At 40.3% G+C, this 16,697-nt stretch overlaps 3 protein-coding genes across 3 annotated transcripts; 1 reads left to right on the forward strand and 2 right to left on the reverse strand.

Moving 5' to 3' along the window:
* The first annotated feature begins 53 nt into the window (after positions 1–53).
* nopchap1 (NOP protein chaperone 1) lies at positions 54–2,683 on the forward strand. Its single transcript, XM_057323531.1, has 4 exons — positions 54–183; positions 327–398; positions 758–891; positions 1,007–2,683. The coding sequence occupies exons 1-4, from the start codon at positions 114–116 to the stop codon at positions 1,184–1,186; spliced, it is 456 nt and encodes a 151-aa protein (XP_057179514.1). The 5' UTR covers positions 54–113; the 3' UTR covers positions 1,187–2,683.
* Positions 2,649–10,377, reverse strand: aldh1l2 (aldehyde dehydrogenase 1 family, member L2). Its single transcript, XM_057323509.1, has 22 exons — positions 10,183–10,377; positions 8,450–8,594; positions 7,707–7,941; positions 7,454–7,619; positions 7,234–7,335; positions 6,985–7,074; positions 6,648–6,782; positions 6,422–6,547; positions 6,251–6,342; positions 5,874–6,141; positions 5,675–5,802; positions 5,436–5,586; positions 5,287–5,357; positions 5,115–5,220; positions 4,949–5,036; positions 4,083–4,176; positions 3,898–3,997; positions 3,725–3,823; positions 3,484–3,649; positions 3,208–3,313; positions 2,848–3,047; positions 2,649–2,764 (listed from the first exon to the last, which is right to left on the reverse strand). The coding sequence occupies exons 1-22, from the start codon at positions 10,228–10,230 to the stop codon at positions 2,709–2,711; spliced, it is 2,772 nt and encodes a 923-aa protein (XP_057179492.1). The 5' UTR covers positions 10,231–10,377; the 3' UTR covers positions 2,649–2,708.
* Positions 10,378–11,202: 825 nt separating this feature from the next.
* samm50l (sorting and assembly machinery component 50 homolog, like) lies at positions 11,203–15,976 on the reverse strand. The gene is made up of 15 exons (XM_057323518.1): positions 15,829–15,976; positions 15,523–15,633; positions 15,281–15,382; positions 15,108–15,195; positions 14,778–14,884; positions 14,556–14,686; positions 14,390–14,477; positions 14,193–14,321; positions 14,029–14,100; positions 13,774–13,860; positions 13,573–13,643; positions 13,426–13,493; positions 13,135–13,281; positions 12,749–12,890; positions 11,203–12,671 (listed from the first exon to the last, which is right to left on the reverse strand). Exons 1-15 carry the CDS (start codon positions 15,847–15,849, stop codon positions 12,626–12,628), a joined length of 1,410 nt encoding a protein of 469 aa, XP_057179501.1. The 5' UTR covers positions 15,850–15,976; the 3' UTR covers positions 11,203–12,625.
* Positions 15,977–16,697: the final 721 nt, after the last annotated feature.

A 16,697-nucleotide genomic window follows, 5' to 3' on the forward strand; every position in this document is an offset into this window, starting at 1 on the left:
GAGTTCTGCGTCAGATTCAGTGACGGCGGAGTGAGTGACCCTTGAACGCGGAAGTTATATCCTGTAAACACACATGTGGATTGTAGTGGATCGGTCCGTGCGAGTTGCAAATTATGGATCAGACACAGAACAATATTAAGAAAACGTCTTCTAAAGATTTGTTGACATGTGGTGGCGGAAAAGGTAGAGTACATTTTGTTGTTATTTAGCCTGATGGTTTGTAGAAGAGAGCAAGCTATCTCTTCTGAATGTGTTTAACGTTACTGTAAAGTGTTAGATCAACACAACTACCAAGTTTCTAGATTTATATCCCACTTTGTTTTCAGGAATCCACGAGAAACTTCTGTTGAAGTCTAACAGTGGTCATATGCAGACGCAAAGGGTGCCCAGAAGTAATGGTATGCTTTTATTCTTTTGCTTGTTGTAGTTACCATTACTAAAAAAGCATACAAATTCTGATGGTTTTCATTACAAATGCTATTATAAAGCATCAGCTGTTTACCATTACAAAATGTCTTTATGTACTTTACGTAGTAGTGTTTTGGGTCTTATTCCCAATTTCCCGTATGATTCAATGGTGTTCAATTGGTTCTCATCCACCAGATAACATCCCACCAGTACAGACCAGAAAACAATACAATTCCCATTATAACCATTAAATACATCAGAAGTTTTATGATGGTTCTGTTTTTTTTAAGCAGGGGTGCTTTATACAGTATAACTGTAGTTTCATAATCTGTGTGTGTTTGTGTGGTAGTTTTAGACAGACTACAACATTTCCTACCCCAATTTGCCCAGGCCAATGAGACGTTAAAACAGCAGATTGAAGATGCTCCAGCTGGATATTTTGACATTGAAAGTGTGGATGATGCAGAAAAAGTGATTGAAATGGTACATCTAGTTTCACCCACATACTGTATATGCAAATATGTAGTTAATCTATATTTTTTCAAACTGAATGAATTTAAAAGCTTATTTTGTCACATAATGTCAATATGTCTTGCAGGATGTGGCTCTGGTTGAGCTGGAGGACAGTAGTGAAGAGGAGGATGAGTCCTCATTATCCTCATCATCCGAGGAAGACAGCTCAGAGGAGGAAGATGTTGTTACTGCAAAAAAGCTCAAACTTCCAGGAGAACGAAAGCGAAAAGCCAACATCCAGGAGCTGGAGAAGGAGGGAGAATGAGATGCATTCTGCCTTCTTGAACTCTAGAGGAGGATATTATTCAAGCAGGTTTTGGTGCCTATTAAACAAAATCCATGTTTTGGAAGCCTCAAGACTGTTATTAGTTTGACACAAGCATGCATCTCTGATCTTATGTCCTGCTACGCAGGCTCAGCCTCATGTCAGTAGTAGACAGTTTATATAAAGTTGAGACATCCCTATGCAGAAGGTGACCGTGGCGTGTTTTGAAAAACAAATGTTTAATACATGTACTGTAATAATAAGAAAACGTAGAAATTCATTAAAAAGATTTCTGAGGTTCAGGTGATTAAATTTAGAAAACCAAGTCTTCGCAATTTCCGTTCTTTATTGTAAAAATGGTTTACCTACGCTCTTTCAGTTTTTTATCACTGGTAATATAAAGGTTGTAATACTGTTGTGTGTAATGACATTTGGCAAGTGACACGTTCAGTGTGACTGTTAGCTTATACAGAAGACTAAAACACTGATAATAATTTGAACAGCATAACATTTCTCTGTTGTCAAAAGCATCACGAGGGATCGTAAACCTTCAGCAGATACCTGACAGCAACTACTTTCTGTCATTTTTCATTGTCACGTTGTTCACATTGTAAGGTTCACAGTGTTGTTGTGTATTTGTGTAAATTACTATTACATCAAACCAAGCCTATAATTTTATACAAAATAAATTACTTCCCTGGAAAGAGAAGGGTGTGTTTATATTATTTCCATTCAACATTTTCAATTATCTTAAGTCTGTCTGGAATGCAAAATTAAATATATAAAATAAGACCATTTGTCATATCTAATGAAATATATACAGTTACGATAAAAAGGATGATGTTGAAATGCTATGCATATTATAAACCTTAAAGATGTACACATGTGATAATACAGATTTTGTAGTGGCAGTGATATGACACGGGTATTAAATACTAAGACACTAAGTCTTAACATGACGACATTGTGTGTTAAAATCACGAGGTGAACAACTTATTGAACACAAAGTAAAACTCCCCCAACCACGCACGACTTGACACAGCAACAAGCAATAGAGTTCAGAGTTTAGCTGCACATTAAACATCAAAAATGTAATTGGCTATGATCGAGGCCCATCATACAGCAGTTCGGCATCGAGTATGGACAGAAAGATTGCTTGTGGCTAGTATTTCGCCTGGTTAGGATACAGTGTAACAATTAAAGCAGCTTATGACACTATTGCGGTTCCTTAATAATAATTTGATCATTTAACTTGGAAACTTAAAAGAACGACTAAACTTGTTTGCTTCGGTGCACTTGGAGGTCTGTTGGTTTTTCATTTTTTAAAACGTTTTAGCCAGCGTAGGATGGCAAATCAATACTGTCCCGAGGGCGATTAGAAAATGTAGGCACATCAGTGTAGTCATGGCAGGAAATGCTCTTCCTTTCCTACCAAACCAGCTTCAAGTAAGACAGTTTGGCCACTTTGGACTGCGTTCATGGCTCCTGGAGTCCTGCCTGGAGTCGGGCTGCACGTGTTTTCTTAGTACTCCACGGTAATGGCTTTAGTCCGCAGGTATTCGTGCAGGGCATCCTCACCTGGACACACGCATGCATACGAATTGTCCTCATATAAATAAATCAGATTTGAAATGAGACTGCTGTTAAGAGTGTGTGCTTACCAAGGTCCTTCCCGAATCCAGACTGTTTGAAGCCTCCGAAAGGAGCCGCCACGTCGGTTTTGTTGTAGGTGTTGACGAAAACGGTTCCTGCCTCCAGTCTCTCGCTGACATACATGGCCTTATTGATATCACGGGTGAAGACCCCAGAGGCCAGGCCGAACTCTGTGTCGTTGGCTCTTCTTAGAACATCATCCACATCACTGATACACACAAGTCATTGAATGTTTTGTTAGTCATAAAAAAGATTGATTTATATAGTTATGTAAATTATGACCTTTATAATGATTCAAACCGTAACATAATAAGATAATCTGGCTATCATCAAAGTCCTCCTGATCCCAACACAGAAAGACAACTTACCCATCCCTGAATTTAGACACCACCATAACAGGACCAAATGATTCTTCTTTGGCGATGAACATGTGATCTTCAACTTCCGTAAACACCGTGGGCTCCATAAAAAAGCCTGTGAACACAGATAAATGCGAATCCCAAATCGAATGACGTACATGAGCAAACCGTAAAAGATTTGGGAAAAGTGTGTTCATAAGTCACCTCCAGATCGTTATTAATACATTTCCAGGATTTTAATGCTAATCGTGTCTGGTAGGTATCTGGTTAGATTCGAAGTCTCACCTGGTCTGTCCACCTGTTTCCCACCGTAGACGAGCGTCGCCCCCTCCTTCACACCGATCTCGCAGTACTCCACCAGCTTGTCCAGATGGGCTTTGTGGTTCTGAGGTCCGTGATCCGTGGAGCGATCCAACGGATCTCCGATCTTCATCCTCTTGATTTCATCAACCTGAGCACAGCACAAATATCTACGGTCAACGCTAATGACACAACACAAATGCTACGGGAGGATCAAAAAACGTACCACTCTAGTGATGAACTCGTCATGTATGGATTCTTCTACAAACAGTCTGCCTGCAGCGATGCAGTTCTCTCCCTTATTGAAGTAAACAGAACTCATGCCCTGCGGCACACACAGAAAGGCACACAGTTGGTTGAATGACTCATTTGGAGGCTGAAATCTGAATCTTCTCTCACCATTCTAACGGCCTTATCCATGTCACAATCACTGAAGATGATGAGGGGAGATTTACCGCCCAGCTCCAGAGAGACCTTCTTCAAGTTACTGACAGCACAGCTGCAACAGGAAATGACATCATCAAGAGAAGCTCTTGAACATCTCAATGAACAGAATATTGCGAAATTTCATAAATGGGACTTACCTCTTCATGATCTGTTTGCCAATGGGAGTCGAGCCGGTAAAACCGAGCTTACGGATATCAGGGTGATCGGACATCCTCTGTCCGACCAGACCACCTGAGAGAAAGACCAGTGTGTCAATCATAACCAGAGAACGAACCATTGAGTGCGTTTACATGCACAAAATAAACGCATATCTGTCAAAAATCAGCTTATGAAAGAAACCTGTGCTTACATGCATAGTAATAAACCGCCTTTACATGGAAGTTTGAGACTTGCCAGGTTTCTCGCGTGCAGTGACGTCACCATCTATATTCTGATTGGTAATGAAACGCGCAGCGGGAAAACGGTCAGAAGCTGTATTTTTATATCTCTTCTCATGTCCGCATTACCTGCATATGCAACAATAGTTTTTCATTTGAACATTTCTACATCAACTGCATGATTCCAGAGCGGACTTTTGTGCGTTATTTTACTGTTACTTCCATTGGGGACTTTTACTATTGCGCTGTCAGACATGGGCACATCAAGAAAACCGAGAGAAAACCGGTCAAGGCGTTTACATGCAGCGCGAAATCGGAGTAATGGGCAAAAAAATCACCTCTGCCGAGCGCGTTTTGCTTACGCCGTTTATGAGCTTTCCCCAATAAAAGAAAACCGTTTTACGCGTTTACAAGACCTTACTTGTTATCAGCTTATTAAGCATAACCGGAGTAAGACTCATTTACGCTCCCCACGTCATTCTAAACCTGAATTTCTTCTGCAGAACACAAAAGACGATATTTTGAACAACGCTGCTAATCAGACAACTTTGGATCCTATTGACATCCAACATATGGAAACAAAACAAAACCATTGAAATGCCAAGCGTGTCATTATTGTGTCTAACCTGATCCTGGTACAATGTTGACGACTCCTTTTGGAATTCCAGCTTTCACCGTCAATTCAGCAAATTTCAGTGCCGTTAGAGGAGTCACCTGGGAAATCAAAAGAAAAGACGTCACATTTGCATCCGTTTTTTAGTGCGTTCTATGATACATGCGCGTTTGTGTTACCTGGGCGGGTTTCAGGACGAGCGTGTTTCCAGCTGCCAAACAAGCTGCGCTCTTCCACGCCAACATCATCAGTGGGTAATTCCATGGGATCACTATGGCGCAAACTCTGAGAACCAAACGACGCATATTACACACTTACCCTAGTCACGTTTACACACACAAGAACACTCACCCCAGAGGTTCTTTCTTAGTGAAGGTGAGGTTGCGGTTGGGTCTGGCTTGGTTGATGGGTATCGTGGAGCCCTGTGGGAACAGGGTATGATGCGTTGATAACAGGAAGTCACAGATAAAACTGAAGGACGGCATAGTAAACACACACACCTGGATCTTGTCGCACCAGCCGGCGAAGTATCTGAAGGTCTGTACGGACATGCCGACGTGTGTTTTTAAAGCCAGCGTGTAAACGGCACCAGAGTCGATGGCCTCGATCGTGGCCAGTTCTTCTTGATGCTCCTCCATCAGATCAGCCAGACTGTTTACACACAAACAAGTTAACTCAAAGAGATCAATTTGCTGCCATGTGCTCTGTGGATATGTTTGGCCTTTCTGCACGGTCTTACCGATAAAGCAGCCTGCCCCGGTCACGGGGGTTCATTTTACCCCAGGGGCCGTTGACGAAGGCTGCTTTTGCTGCGCTCACCGCACGGTCCACGTCCGCCACTGAAGCATACGACACCTTACAGATCACCTACAGGACGGAGAAGAAACATAAGACATGCCAGAGGTGTGTGTGAACACGTTTGAGATGACTGAACTCACCGAGCCATCTGTGGGGTTGACCGTGTTGTACGTCTTTCCGTCTTCTGCGTCTTCAAAGCTGCCGTTGATGAAACACTGGTAGGGCATTTTCAACGTCATGTTGTTGACTTCTTTCGTTACGTAATCGATGACGAGTTCCTCCTCCTGGTCCTCTCCGCGCAGGCGTCGGACGAACATCTGGATGAAGCTCTGGAAGGTGCTGGCCATGTAGACGTCCTCGTTCTGAAGCTGAACGCCTCCACATTTCTGCTTCACCTCCTCCACCAATCTGAACCAAACAAATACACTGAACTTAACCTGAACCAAACCTGAATCAAACCAAACGTATGGCAAACAAACGCTAAAAATTCAAGGTAAAAGCTTAGGGTCAAACCCACCTGACCACATCCATAGAAGCAGCTCCCGACTTAAAGAAATCTGTTGTTTCTTCGATACTTGAAATGTTGCTCAGAATGCCTTTCCAGATAGCCTAGTAACCATGAATAACGGCCAAAGGTCAAAACTGTCCAAATTGAATATTTATCATCATGTAAAAGTGATATACACACCTTGATCTCCTCGGCCATCTTCTTCTCCTCGTCTGTGAGCTCCAAGCTGGCGCTCTCCTCTGAGGAGAAGTATTTGGATGCAGGAATCATCTTTCCATCCTCAAACTGCAGGTTCTTTACTTGGAGCTATACGGTCATACATACACATGTATTCGTTTTTATTATGACTTCGCAGCGCAGAGACGATGCATTATGACAATCCAGGCTGTCAAAACCAGAGACTTACCGCTTTTCCATCGGAGCCGAAAAGAACGAGCCCTGACTTGGTGATGAGTCCAGGCTGGGACGCCCCCTCCACTTCTACTGGCTGACCGGCTGGCACTGACACGCTTAGCATTGATGAGGTGTACAACGTCACGGGCTACAGAACACAGCACACGACATTCATGATTGGGAATGAAAGGAAAGCAGATTCACTTTCACTGTATGAAAAACAGCAGCTGTCCCTCACGGGCTAAAACAATATTGACCCGCGAATCAAGATCCACAATGCAATGTGTCGGGTGAGGGGTGCATTACTCGTATGTATCAGCATGTATACGCGTGTTTAAAAACATTCACACCTTTCCATCGATAGTCACCCAGGCACCTGGAACTTTATCATGACCGCGGATCCAGTTATGCATGGCCTCTGCCGACTGGGCCAAATTGACCTTTAAGTAAGAAAGAGAACAAGATAATGATAATGACTTCTACTCCTCACGAACAAACTCATATACATGAACACATTCCCAAAACAAACATGGCCGAACTTCATGCTGGTCTCTAACGGAACAACAGAACGTGTTGATTTGTGCAAGTTTGCACCTCACCTTGGCATTGGATTTCTTCTGGATGCCCTCATAACTGGCTCCCTCCTCAGTCTGAGGGATCTTGGGGGCTTTACCGTCTGCAATAAGCTGTACAGCTTCAACCTGTTGGAACACAAGCACACGCACGTTTCAAAATGTAAACTCGTGCACTTATGAATGAATCTAAGGCGTCGTTCTAGCCACAAAGCATTATTGGACAAAATACTGTTGGCAGGGTTACCATGGCCTTGATGCCCTCCGGAAACAGGAAGCGGTTGTATAGGGTATCCACGGTATCGTTGGGATCTACTGAACATTCCCGCTGCAGGAGGATGGGACCAGTGTCCAAACCATCATCAGCCCAGAAGATACTAAATCCTGCGTTCTTATCGCCCTCGATGAGTGTCCTGTACACACACACCAACACACGTATATCAATTAATATATCTTTAATAGTAATAATATACGGTATATTATATAGTCAACTGACTCACCAGTTGATGGAGGAGGCTCCTCTATGTCTGGGCAGGAGGGACGGGTGGTAGATGATGGAGCCGTGTTTGGGGTAGTCAATCACATTCATTGGGATGAACTGAGAGCAGAAGGGCATGACGTTCAGCTCGGCACCCACAGACTTGTACGCCTCCACCACCTCCGGTATGGGCTCCCCCTTCACCCGCCAGCGTGGGAACTTGAACACTGGTGTCCCGTCCTTCTCTGCCACCGCCGCTGGAGATCAGAAAGAAACCAGTTATCTAAGCTAGCGGATATAAAACCAGATCACACCTGTTATATTCATACTTCAAAGAAGGACTTATCAAAACAATGTTACAGGTATATGAGCTATTGACCTTGGCCTAACTTTCACTTGAATAGCTGATGAAAGAATTTGGGGTCAGACTTGAGAATAAATGAGAGAAAACACCGTGATAAAGATCTCACGTGTCACAAATGCTCCTCTCAGTAGGGTACATTTCACAAAAAAATGAGGTCATGCCCTTATAAAATGCACCATGCACGACACCAATAATAATACTGACCCTAATGTTATAACAGGCATTCAAAGACGTTTTCATTTTCCGAAATGTGTCTGTGTCACTTTAGCCATCTGTTCACCAATGAGTGTCAAACAGAGTATGGTGACTGTAAGTGGTTTCCCAGCCCCCTAGGGCACTCCCACAGAAACAAAAACTTTCACTGGTCCGTTGTCTCCCACCCCCACCCATCTGACACTTACCCAGGGGGTCCGCCTTTCCATCCTTATCAGGAACTGTAAACACACCAACCACTTTATGACCCTGCTTGCGGAGGCTCGTGTATACTTCCTGTCCAAACAGGCTCTGACCAATCAGGGCCAGCTTCAGTTTATTTTGGCAGTAAGCCTGTGTGAAAGATTATAAAAAGATGATTAAAAAAAGACGAAATAAGAGAAAATTATTTTTAGACTAAAAAATGTAAAAAACCTCTAAAAAAGGTTTTAGACCTTAAGTCGCTTTGGATAAGTATGTGCCAAATATATCAATGTAAATATACAGTTTCATGTATTTACGGTTTAATATACAGACAGTACATATTCTCTCAACACCATGCACTATGACTACTTATTACACGGCTCATTGGAATACTTGATTCTGATTGGCCAGAATGGTTCGTTATTCCCAGATAATGACCTCTCAAAAAACACGGTAACCCGGATGCAGCAAATCATTTTGACAGGTTTTTTTGACAAATATAAATATGTCTTTTAATAACATATATGACATTATATATATTTTTTGCCTGTTCGTGACATTTTAACATCGTTTCAGACCTTAAACCGAAAGTAAACAGCTTTTCCTCACGGAAGGTCTCCATTCGGTAAAAATGAGCTAATAAAATATTTCAAATTCACATTTTATGTCTATTTTTTCTGCGATAAAAACTGGCTGCCTGTACATTATCCCTTTCAAAAAGCATACAGAGTCAGAGACTACACGGATTACTGTATTAGAGTCTGTACACTTTTTTTATTCATTTCATGTTTATTGTAAATTATCACCTGCAATAAGATCAAGAAAAGTTTCCCAGCTCATACTACATAACGGACCATTTTTTGTAATTCAAGCGGTACAAATGACACATTATATTGAGTTACTTCTTGGTTTCCTATGTGTTGTAGTTCTTAAACGATTGTGTATATTTAAATATTATTGTCTTTCAGCGTTTATTGGTTACATGGAAAGAAACGAGATAGAACTGCGCATGCGCATTGCGTAAAGATTCGAATCGGTTGGTCACCACCACACATTGCTGCATTACTATAAATACTATAGACCCGCGTCTAATTACAATGTAATAACTGTGCTAACACGATAGGGCCAAAATATAAAGGTAGTTACAGGAAGAAATAAACGTCCCAAGTATTTCTCAGACAAAAAGAATACTTGAAAGTTTATTATGGCTTGTCATAGCAAAAAACAATTCTGTAGTATGTTTTACTATACAGTGCACATGTGATCTGAAGTTGTTGGATAGTTAGGGATCTATTACAGTAGTACTGTTAAAATAGTCCCATTAGTAATATGATCTGCCCCTCATATTCTCGCCCTCTTGCTGACGCAACTCGCCAAAGATTTGGACGTAATCCGACCAAAAGCAACGTGGCATGCATTGGTCAAAATCAGTTTAAACATATAAAATCCGTTATCTGTTGTAATTAGACGTGCATATGGATATATAAAGGATTTTTACACAAGTGTCGCGTCGCGCGTTCAACACTGCAGCATGGCACTGTGTAATATCCACTGACAGCATGCGAGGTTGTGCGTGGTAAACCCTTGTTTAATGTTATTTCAGGCTACCAACGTTAATTAAAATATCGTACAATGTATTAATGAGTGTGTCTTCGATATAGCACATTTGCACGCATGCATTCATTCATTCATTCGTGGCTCTGTCTATTGCTAAAGACAAAATGCAGAAGATACTCACGGAGCTCGTGGAGAATTTCCTCATGATCGTGTTCGCCGTCCACAACATGGCGAAACGCAATACACACAGTTAAAAATCAGGTTTAAAGTCCTGACTGCTGTCACTGTACTCGCACCTGCGGTTGACTGTATTTGGTCTGTTCGACATGAACCAGATTCGCTGAACCGACGCACGCTGACGTTGTAGCTAGTTTCAGTGCGTGCGCGCTCCCGGGCGCCATTCCGTACGTCACGAGTCCGACTACTATTTTGGTAGTTGCGCGTTCTGGTTTATAAGAGTCTATTTGGTGAAATTAATTTGCACACAACACATTTGTTAAAACGTAAAACGTGTTAAAACATTTAAGTACCGAACTTGGTTTTTTTTCTCATAAAATTACTTGCAAAATTTGTTATTTTATTTTGACCAAATGATTTTTTGTGTGAAATTAATTTATATAATAAAACAATTGGCAAAGCTAAACTATGTCTAAATGTTTAAAAAAACAAGTTTGTTTTAGACAAAATTATTTTAAATTATTCTAGTTGATAATTATCAAATAAACAAATCCAACAGGAAAAGTAATCACAAATTGATACTTACGGAACCAACTTCCCCATCCATAATGATATCAGAGAGCTGTGATGAATTTTGTCTGAGTGAAAACGGGTGTGCAGTTGGTATTCCACTCAAGGCCAGTTATTCGGCTTCAAAGTGATCCTGCAAATGGTCATTTCAGTGTACTTTTCCCTGTCAAATATCAGGCTGTTAATGATCCACCAGATGAACTTTGACAGGAAGAAAAACTACAATACAAAACCAGTCCTGGCATAAACATAATGAACATGTACTTTGAATGATCCCTTCAATATTAACATGTTCATACTGGGTCTCTAGCACGGCCTGTAGGTTTCATTTACATCTATGTATTGTAAAATTTCCTTTATTTTGAAAGGTATTTGTGCATGCCAAGATGCATCTTCACCTTTTTTAAAATAAATGACCATGCAGTAACATAAAAAAATACACCACAGTACTAATATTTTTTTATTTCAATTATTTTCACGAAGAAGTTATAAGAGTGTCTAAAACATTTCTTTTAAATTAGTGTCACACAAATATTTCCTTAGGACCACTCATGCCCTCTAACTCAAAACGAACCACTCAAAAAAAATATTTGGCCTAATACATAAGATTTATGTATTTTGATTGCATATAGACACAATGATTACAGTCACCAATCACTTGATCCCAATGATCTTAGTTTTCATTGCCTCAACAAATGTATTTTCACACACTGTCACAACAGACAATAAAACTTATCATTAAAATATAAGAGTCAAGAGCCCAACTAAAGCGAACACTGATCACAATAATGGTGGTTTCTTGAAATGTATACATTTAGATCTGAACCAAGCCATATAGTTTACTTTGCTACCTAATATATTTAAGTAAAATTCAACTGATTTGCATAGTATTTACTCCCTTTAAGAATAATTTTTTTATTAACAGTTGTTAACTATTAATAAATTTGTGAAAAAATGTGAAACCATGTGGTCTAACTTTTTATCTTCAGGAATAAATTAATACAAATTGATTTTGATTTCTTAATGAAAATTACTTCAATGTGATGCATATGAATTAAATTGGGTTTAATATGTAAGAATATGTGATCATGTTTCTTATAAATTTAAAACACGTTTTATTTATTAATATTATTACATAAAACTTATTCTTACTCGTTTCATTTTCATATGTCTTACAAATTTGTATCAGATTAACTTTATTACTTTGTTATAAAAAAATATGTAATCTAAATGGATGGAAATTCTATATGCAATCAAAATACATAAATCTTATGTATTAGGCAAAATATTTTTTTGATTACAATAAAGCTGGACAATAAAAACGGCAATAACAATAAGAGCACTGCTGGTGGACGCATGAAGGAACTTTTGACTCAAGGACGGTTTAGTCAGGTCTGTCACAATCAATTCACTTACAGTATCAGGTTTGGCATCAGGGTTGACAAAACTCATTTAAACATTACATTTTCTCATTTAAAAAGGATTATTATATTACATCCAAAAATACTGTCTGGACTAAGAACATGCTGTTTTTCTTAGCACAGCATTTATTGTACATCTCTCAGCATTGATAAACAACATTGAAGGGGTCGGTATGCGTATGATATAGTACCTACATTTTAATAGTTTTAAAGTTTCCCATACGGCAAACAGCTGTATCAGCATCTGATGCAAACTGGCCGTCTGTGTACTCTGAACACATCAAGGTTGAGAGGTATGCAGCAAAAATCAATAATAAAGAAACCTCATTCAACCTTTTGCCTTCCATGTAAAAAAGCGATTTCTCAGAGTGCGCATGCAGGAATTACTATTACCTGTGTTCAACACTCAGAAATATTACAAAAAAGCTATCCCACAATTCCCTGCATCAGAGGTGATCAGAGGAAACGAATGCCTGCACCGAACTGCACACCATCACATATCCTACAAGACAAACAAGTCACAGTAAGTTCTAAAATAATTTATTACTAACAAAATAGAGTTATTTCATCTTTGTATACCTATCTCCACTTTGAACTCCCATGGGAATGCAGTAATTTAGTTCAAGCCTAGCAATGTTCCCCAGTCGTAGAATTATTCCTGCCCCGTAAGACCACCGGATACATTCTGCTAGCTTCTGTAGATGTGCACGTGGTCCCTCGCCTACAAAACATAGACTAAGATTAATAGAGGCTAACAATGCAAAGGTTTAAGATTAAAGGAGAGCTTGGATCCTTGAAAATTGAAGCACAAGGAGAAGATAAACGATACACGTCTTCTTACAATGAAACAATAGCATCCCCGTGTGGACAAATGCGTTAGCACATATTAAATAACAGAATCAGGGAAATGATTCAAAACTTTGTATGTTAAGCCTTACAGGGGATTTACAAGACAAAATACTGACCATAGTTGAGGTTGCAAAGGTTTCCAGCATTAAGGAAGAAGTGGGTTCTAAAGAGGTCAGCTAGGCCACCCCGGGTCGAGCGGAAGGGGAGATGTGTGTACAGGTGTAGCCCACCAGCCCAATACGCTTCGCCACCCAGAAAATCACCTGATCGGTTTAAAATCACACAGGAAGGGTCAAATCACAAACAGAATATACATTAAAATAAATGAATAAAATAAAAAGCCAAAATTAGATTCTTACGGAAAAGGTTGTTTTCTGCGCGTTTAAAAACAATATTTAGAGAATTACCTTCACTCTGGGGGCCTATACTGTACATGCCAAAACCTCGAACACTAGTTGGGCCACCCAGGTAGAACCTGCCAGAAATAAACACGCAGGATAGTTTGTGCAATGGAACATAAACCTAAAATCCAACAAAAAAGAAAACGAACAAACCTGTCTGCAATGGATGTAGGTTGACCCCCAATAGGAAAGAGCATCCCTCCCCACAAAGAAGCAGATAATACCTAGAGGAGGAGAAAACCCATCAAAATACAAACTTCACTTCTGATTAATGCCCAAACGTCCCACAAAAAGTGACTTTACAGCAAGTGCGGTATAATTTTAAATACGCTAGATGTCAACAAGGCTACTCACAGAACCCCAGATAAAAGGTTTGTTCAACTGCACTTCAAAGTCCTCCTTGAGAAAGCTGGCATCGCCACCCGTGTATCCTGCCAGCTCCTGAAGCGACAGAGCGAACACGGTGAACACAAACTACTGCGCAGCGTAACAGTACGGCTAAAACCCTTCCCGACACCTTCAGTCAATGACGGAGGTTTTAGGCAGACTAGCGGTGAATGATAAAAACCACTGCTGATGTGTTCTGGGCTTGTGACTGAACCCACACACCTGGCTGATCCGCAGTAAGGCGCCTCTTCGGGGCAGGATGGCAGAATTCCTGGTGTCTATTGCCATTGTGTGCTAGTAAGAGACGAGAAGAGGATATTTGATCATTTAAAGCTTAAGAACATAAACACTGGTGCAGGTGTCTGGGGTTAAAGGTAACCGCTTACAGAAAGGGCAGATTTAAGAGTGTGGCCGCTCTCTTCCCTCACGGCAAATGATGCACTGCGGGCCAAACACCCGAGTTCACGCCAAACGCCTTCCCATTTTAAAGTGTGGTCCGTCATCCACAGAGGAAACTGAAAGACACATGCATCCAACCTTAGTATACGGAGTAAAATCTCAGTAGCTACTGTCATTCTCTTACATTTAATTCTGTAGAAACCCCCCTGTCCGTTTCTCTCAGTGAGCTCCACGGAAACTGGCCCGTGACTTTGTACAAGTTCAACGTGAAGCTACAAAAGATAAAGAATTCAGTGATATAGATCTAACCGAAGTGTGGTTGCTTTTCAGCAGAATTACAGAAATCATACTTGCGCTCATAATATCCTGGCTGTGGTTTAAAGAAAGACAGGCCATAGGATGTTTCCTTAGTCCCGTAAGAGAACTGAAAGGTGAGTCTCTCTCCTCGGCCACACATGTTTGGAAGCTTAATACCAAGTACCTACAGTATGTATAAATAAACACACAAATGCAGAGATGATGCAAATGATGATACAAATCATGACAATCTTTGTTATACGAGCGGCTCTCACCATACTGCCTTCATTGTTTCCGACCATAGTGTTGTAGCTTCCGGTAAGTCGCTTAAGCTCGGTCACATCAAATGTAACATCAAGTCCATTTGGCAGCGCGTCTGCTCCTGAGGAGATCAAAACGATAGTATAATAGAACAGAAAGATGTTGCAAATAGCATGTTGTTTCATCTTAACCCCAACCTGACAGAAATGTAATGAGAAATCTCAAATGTTTTAAACAGAGCAATTGAGTGTAAATTGTTTTGAGAGAAATGCAGCAGCTCATTCCGGAATCATTTGTACTGAATTAAGCATACATTGGACATCAGTACATTATGGATGCTGTACCTTCTGAGATGTCGATCACCACCTCCACATCCTTGAATATGCCAAGATGGAGTAATTTCTGTCTGGCCTCATGGGATTTCCTCATCACCTGCAGAAACACTGGGGATGTTACCGGCCCTCAAAACAACTCAACCAATCCTAATAAAACACACTGAACTGGACTGATAACTTACTTCCACCAGATTCCTGGCCGTGAACACATCCGAGATCTCATAGCCCAAGTAATCCTCTTTAGTTCTGCCTAGTCCTGAAATGTTGACATGTTGAACAACAACCTGGATAAGACCAAAACACAGAACACGTGCCAGTTACTTTTACAATATAGTACAGTACAGTACAGCGATGGCAAGAAATCACATGGTACTTTAATGTATACAACAATACTTTTTGTTGTTTAACTTTTAACGCAACTTACATCTTTATTTTCTAAAATCTCCTGCTTAGCTTCTTGCCCCGCCTCCATCACGTCTACATCATCTGGGTGAACGCCCAGGTCCCGCCCAGACATGGGGAACGAATCCATACTCTACAAAAACACGACGAAATCCATTTATCGCACATTGTGTACAGTCATATACAAACCACAGCTGTGCATTGGGCATTTAACGTGTTTACGTCATACAGTAAAAAAAAGCATTGATCCAGCATTCTGAACACAAGAGGTCACAGACAAACCAAGCCAATTTTACGCTGAATCTTTAAAGAAAACAATCAACGTTACCCTTGCGTGCACCGTCCCCATTGTCCCGTGCAACGATGTCCTCAAAATGCGTTCGAGACACCCGGCTGACCGTAGGAATATAAAATATCGCAATATATTAAGAAGCAGTGAGCCCAACCCCCTTCAAGGAGGACGCCATGACACGTTCCGCTTTGCGGTGATTGGCCAGGGGTACCCTGTGTGCGTGCTGCTGTTTTTTATTGATTTATATATTTATTTATATGCATTTTTATTATATGATTACTTTGGTATTTCAATATAACGTTGATAACTATGTTTTTTAATAAAAATAGTGCGCTGCTGTGCTTCCTCACCTCGCGCTCGCTCTCTGCACGCGCTGCATGTCAGACCCTACTGAGCCGCGATTTACTTACACTACTATATGGGCAAATATGAAAGCTGAAAACTATGCATTGCCCCAAATAAAGGTGAAGTTATATTAAGGACCTAATGACAATTTAGGCTTTTAGTTTGTTTATTATTTATTATAATATAATATTATAATAATATTTATTATTATTTAGTAGTTTATTTATTATTTTGTGTCAGGAATTAGCAGGCTAATCTATAACTACACAATGTTTACATTGACGTACTGTACTGTGTAGATTTGTGTCCGCTATTTATCTAATTTATCTAATTTGTTCGAGATTATCATTATTAGTAGTGCATTTCGAGTGTTTTGAATTTGTAGACAAGTGTTTCCTTATTAAAGATATATTTTTTTTCAGTGTTTATATGTTTATTAAACATCAAGTTGTCAACGCCCGATCCAAAATTGAAAATAGTAAATTACGTGTATTTTGACAGCATAAAACATAATCTCGAAATAATGTCCAGAGAACAAGAAGAAGCAATAAATTATGTAA

This window comes from Triplophysa rosa, linkage group LG24 (genome assembly GCF_024868665.1).
Source record: "Triplophysa rosa linkage group LG24, Trosa_1v2, whole genome shotgun sequence".
NCBI classification, from domain to species: Eukaryota; Metazoa; Chordata; class Actinopteri; order Cypriniformes; family Nemacheilidae; genus Triplophysa; species Triplophysa rosa.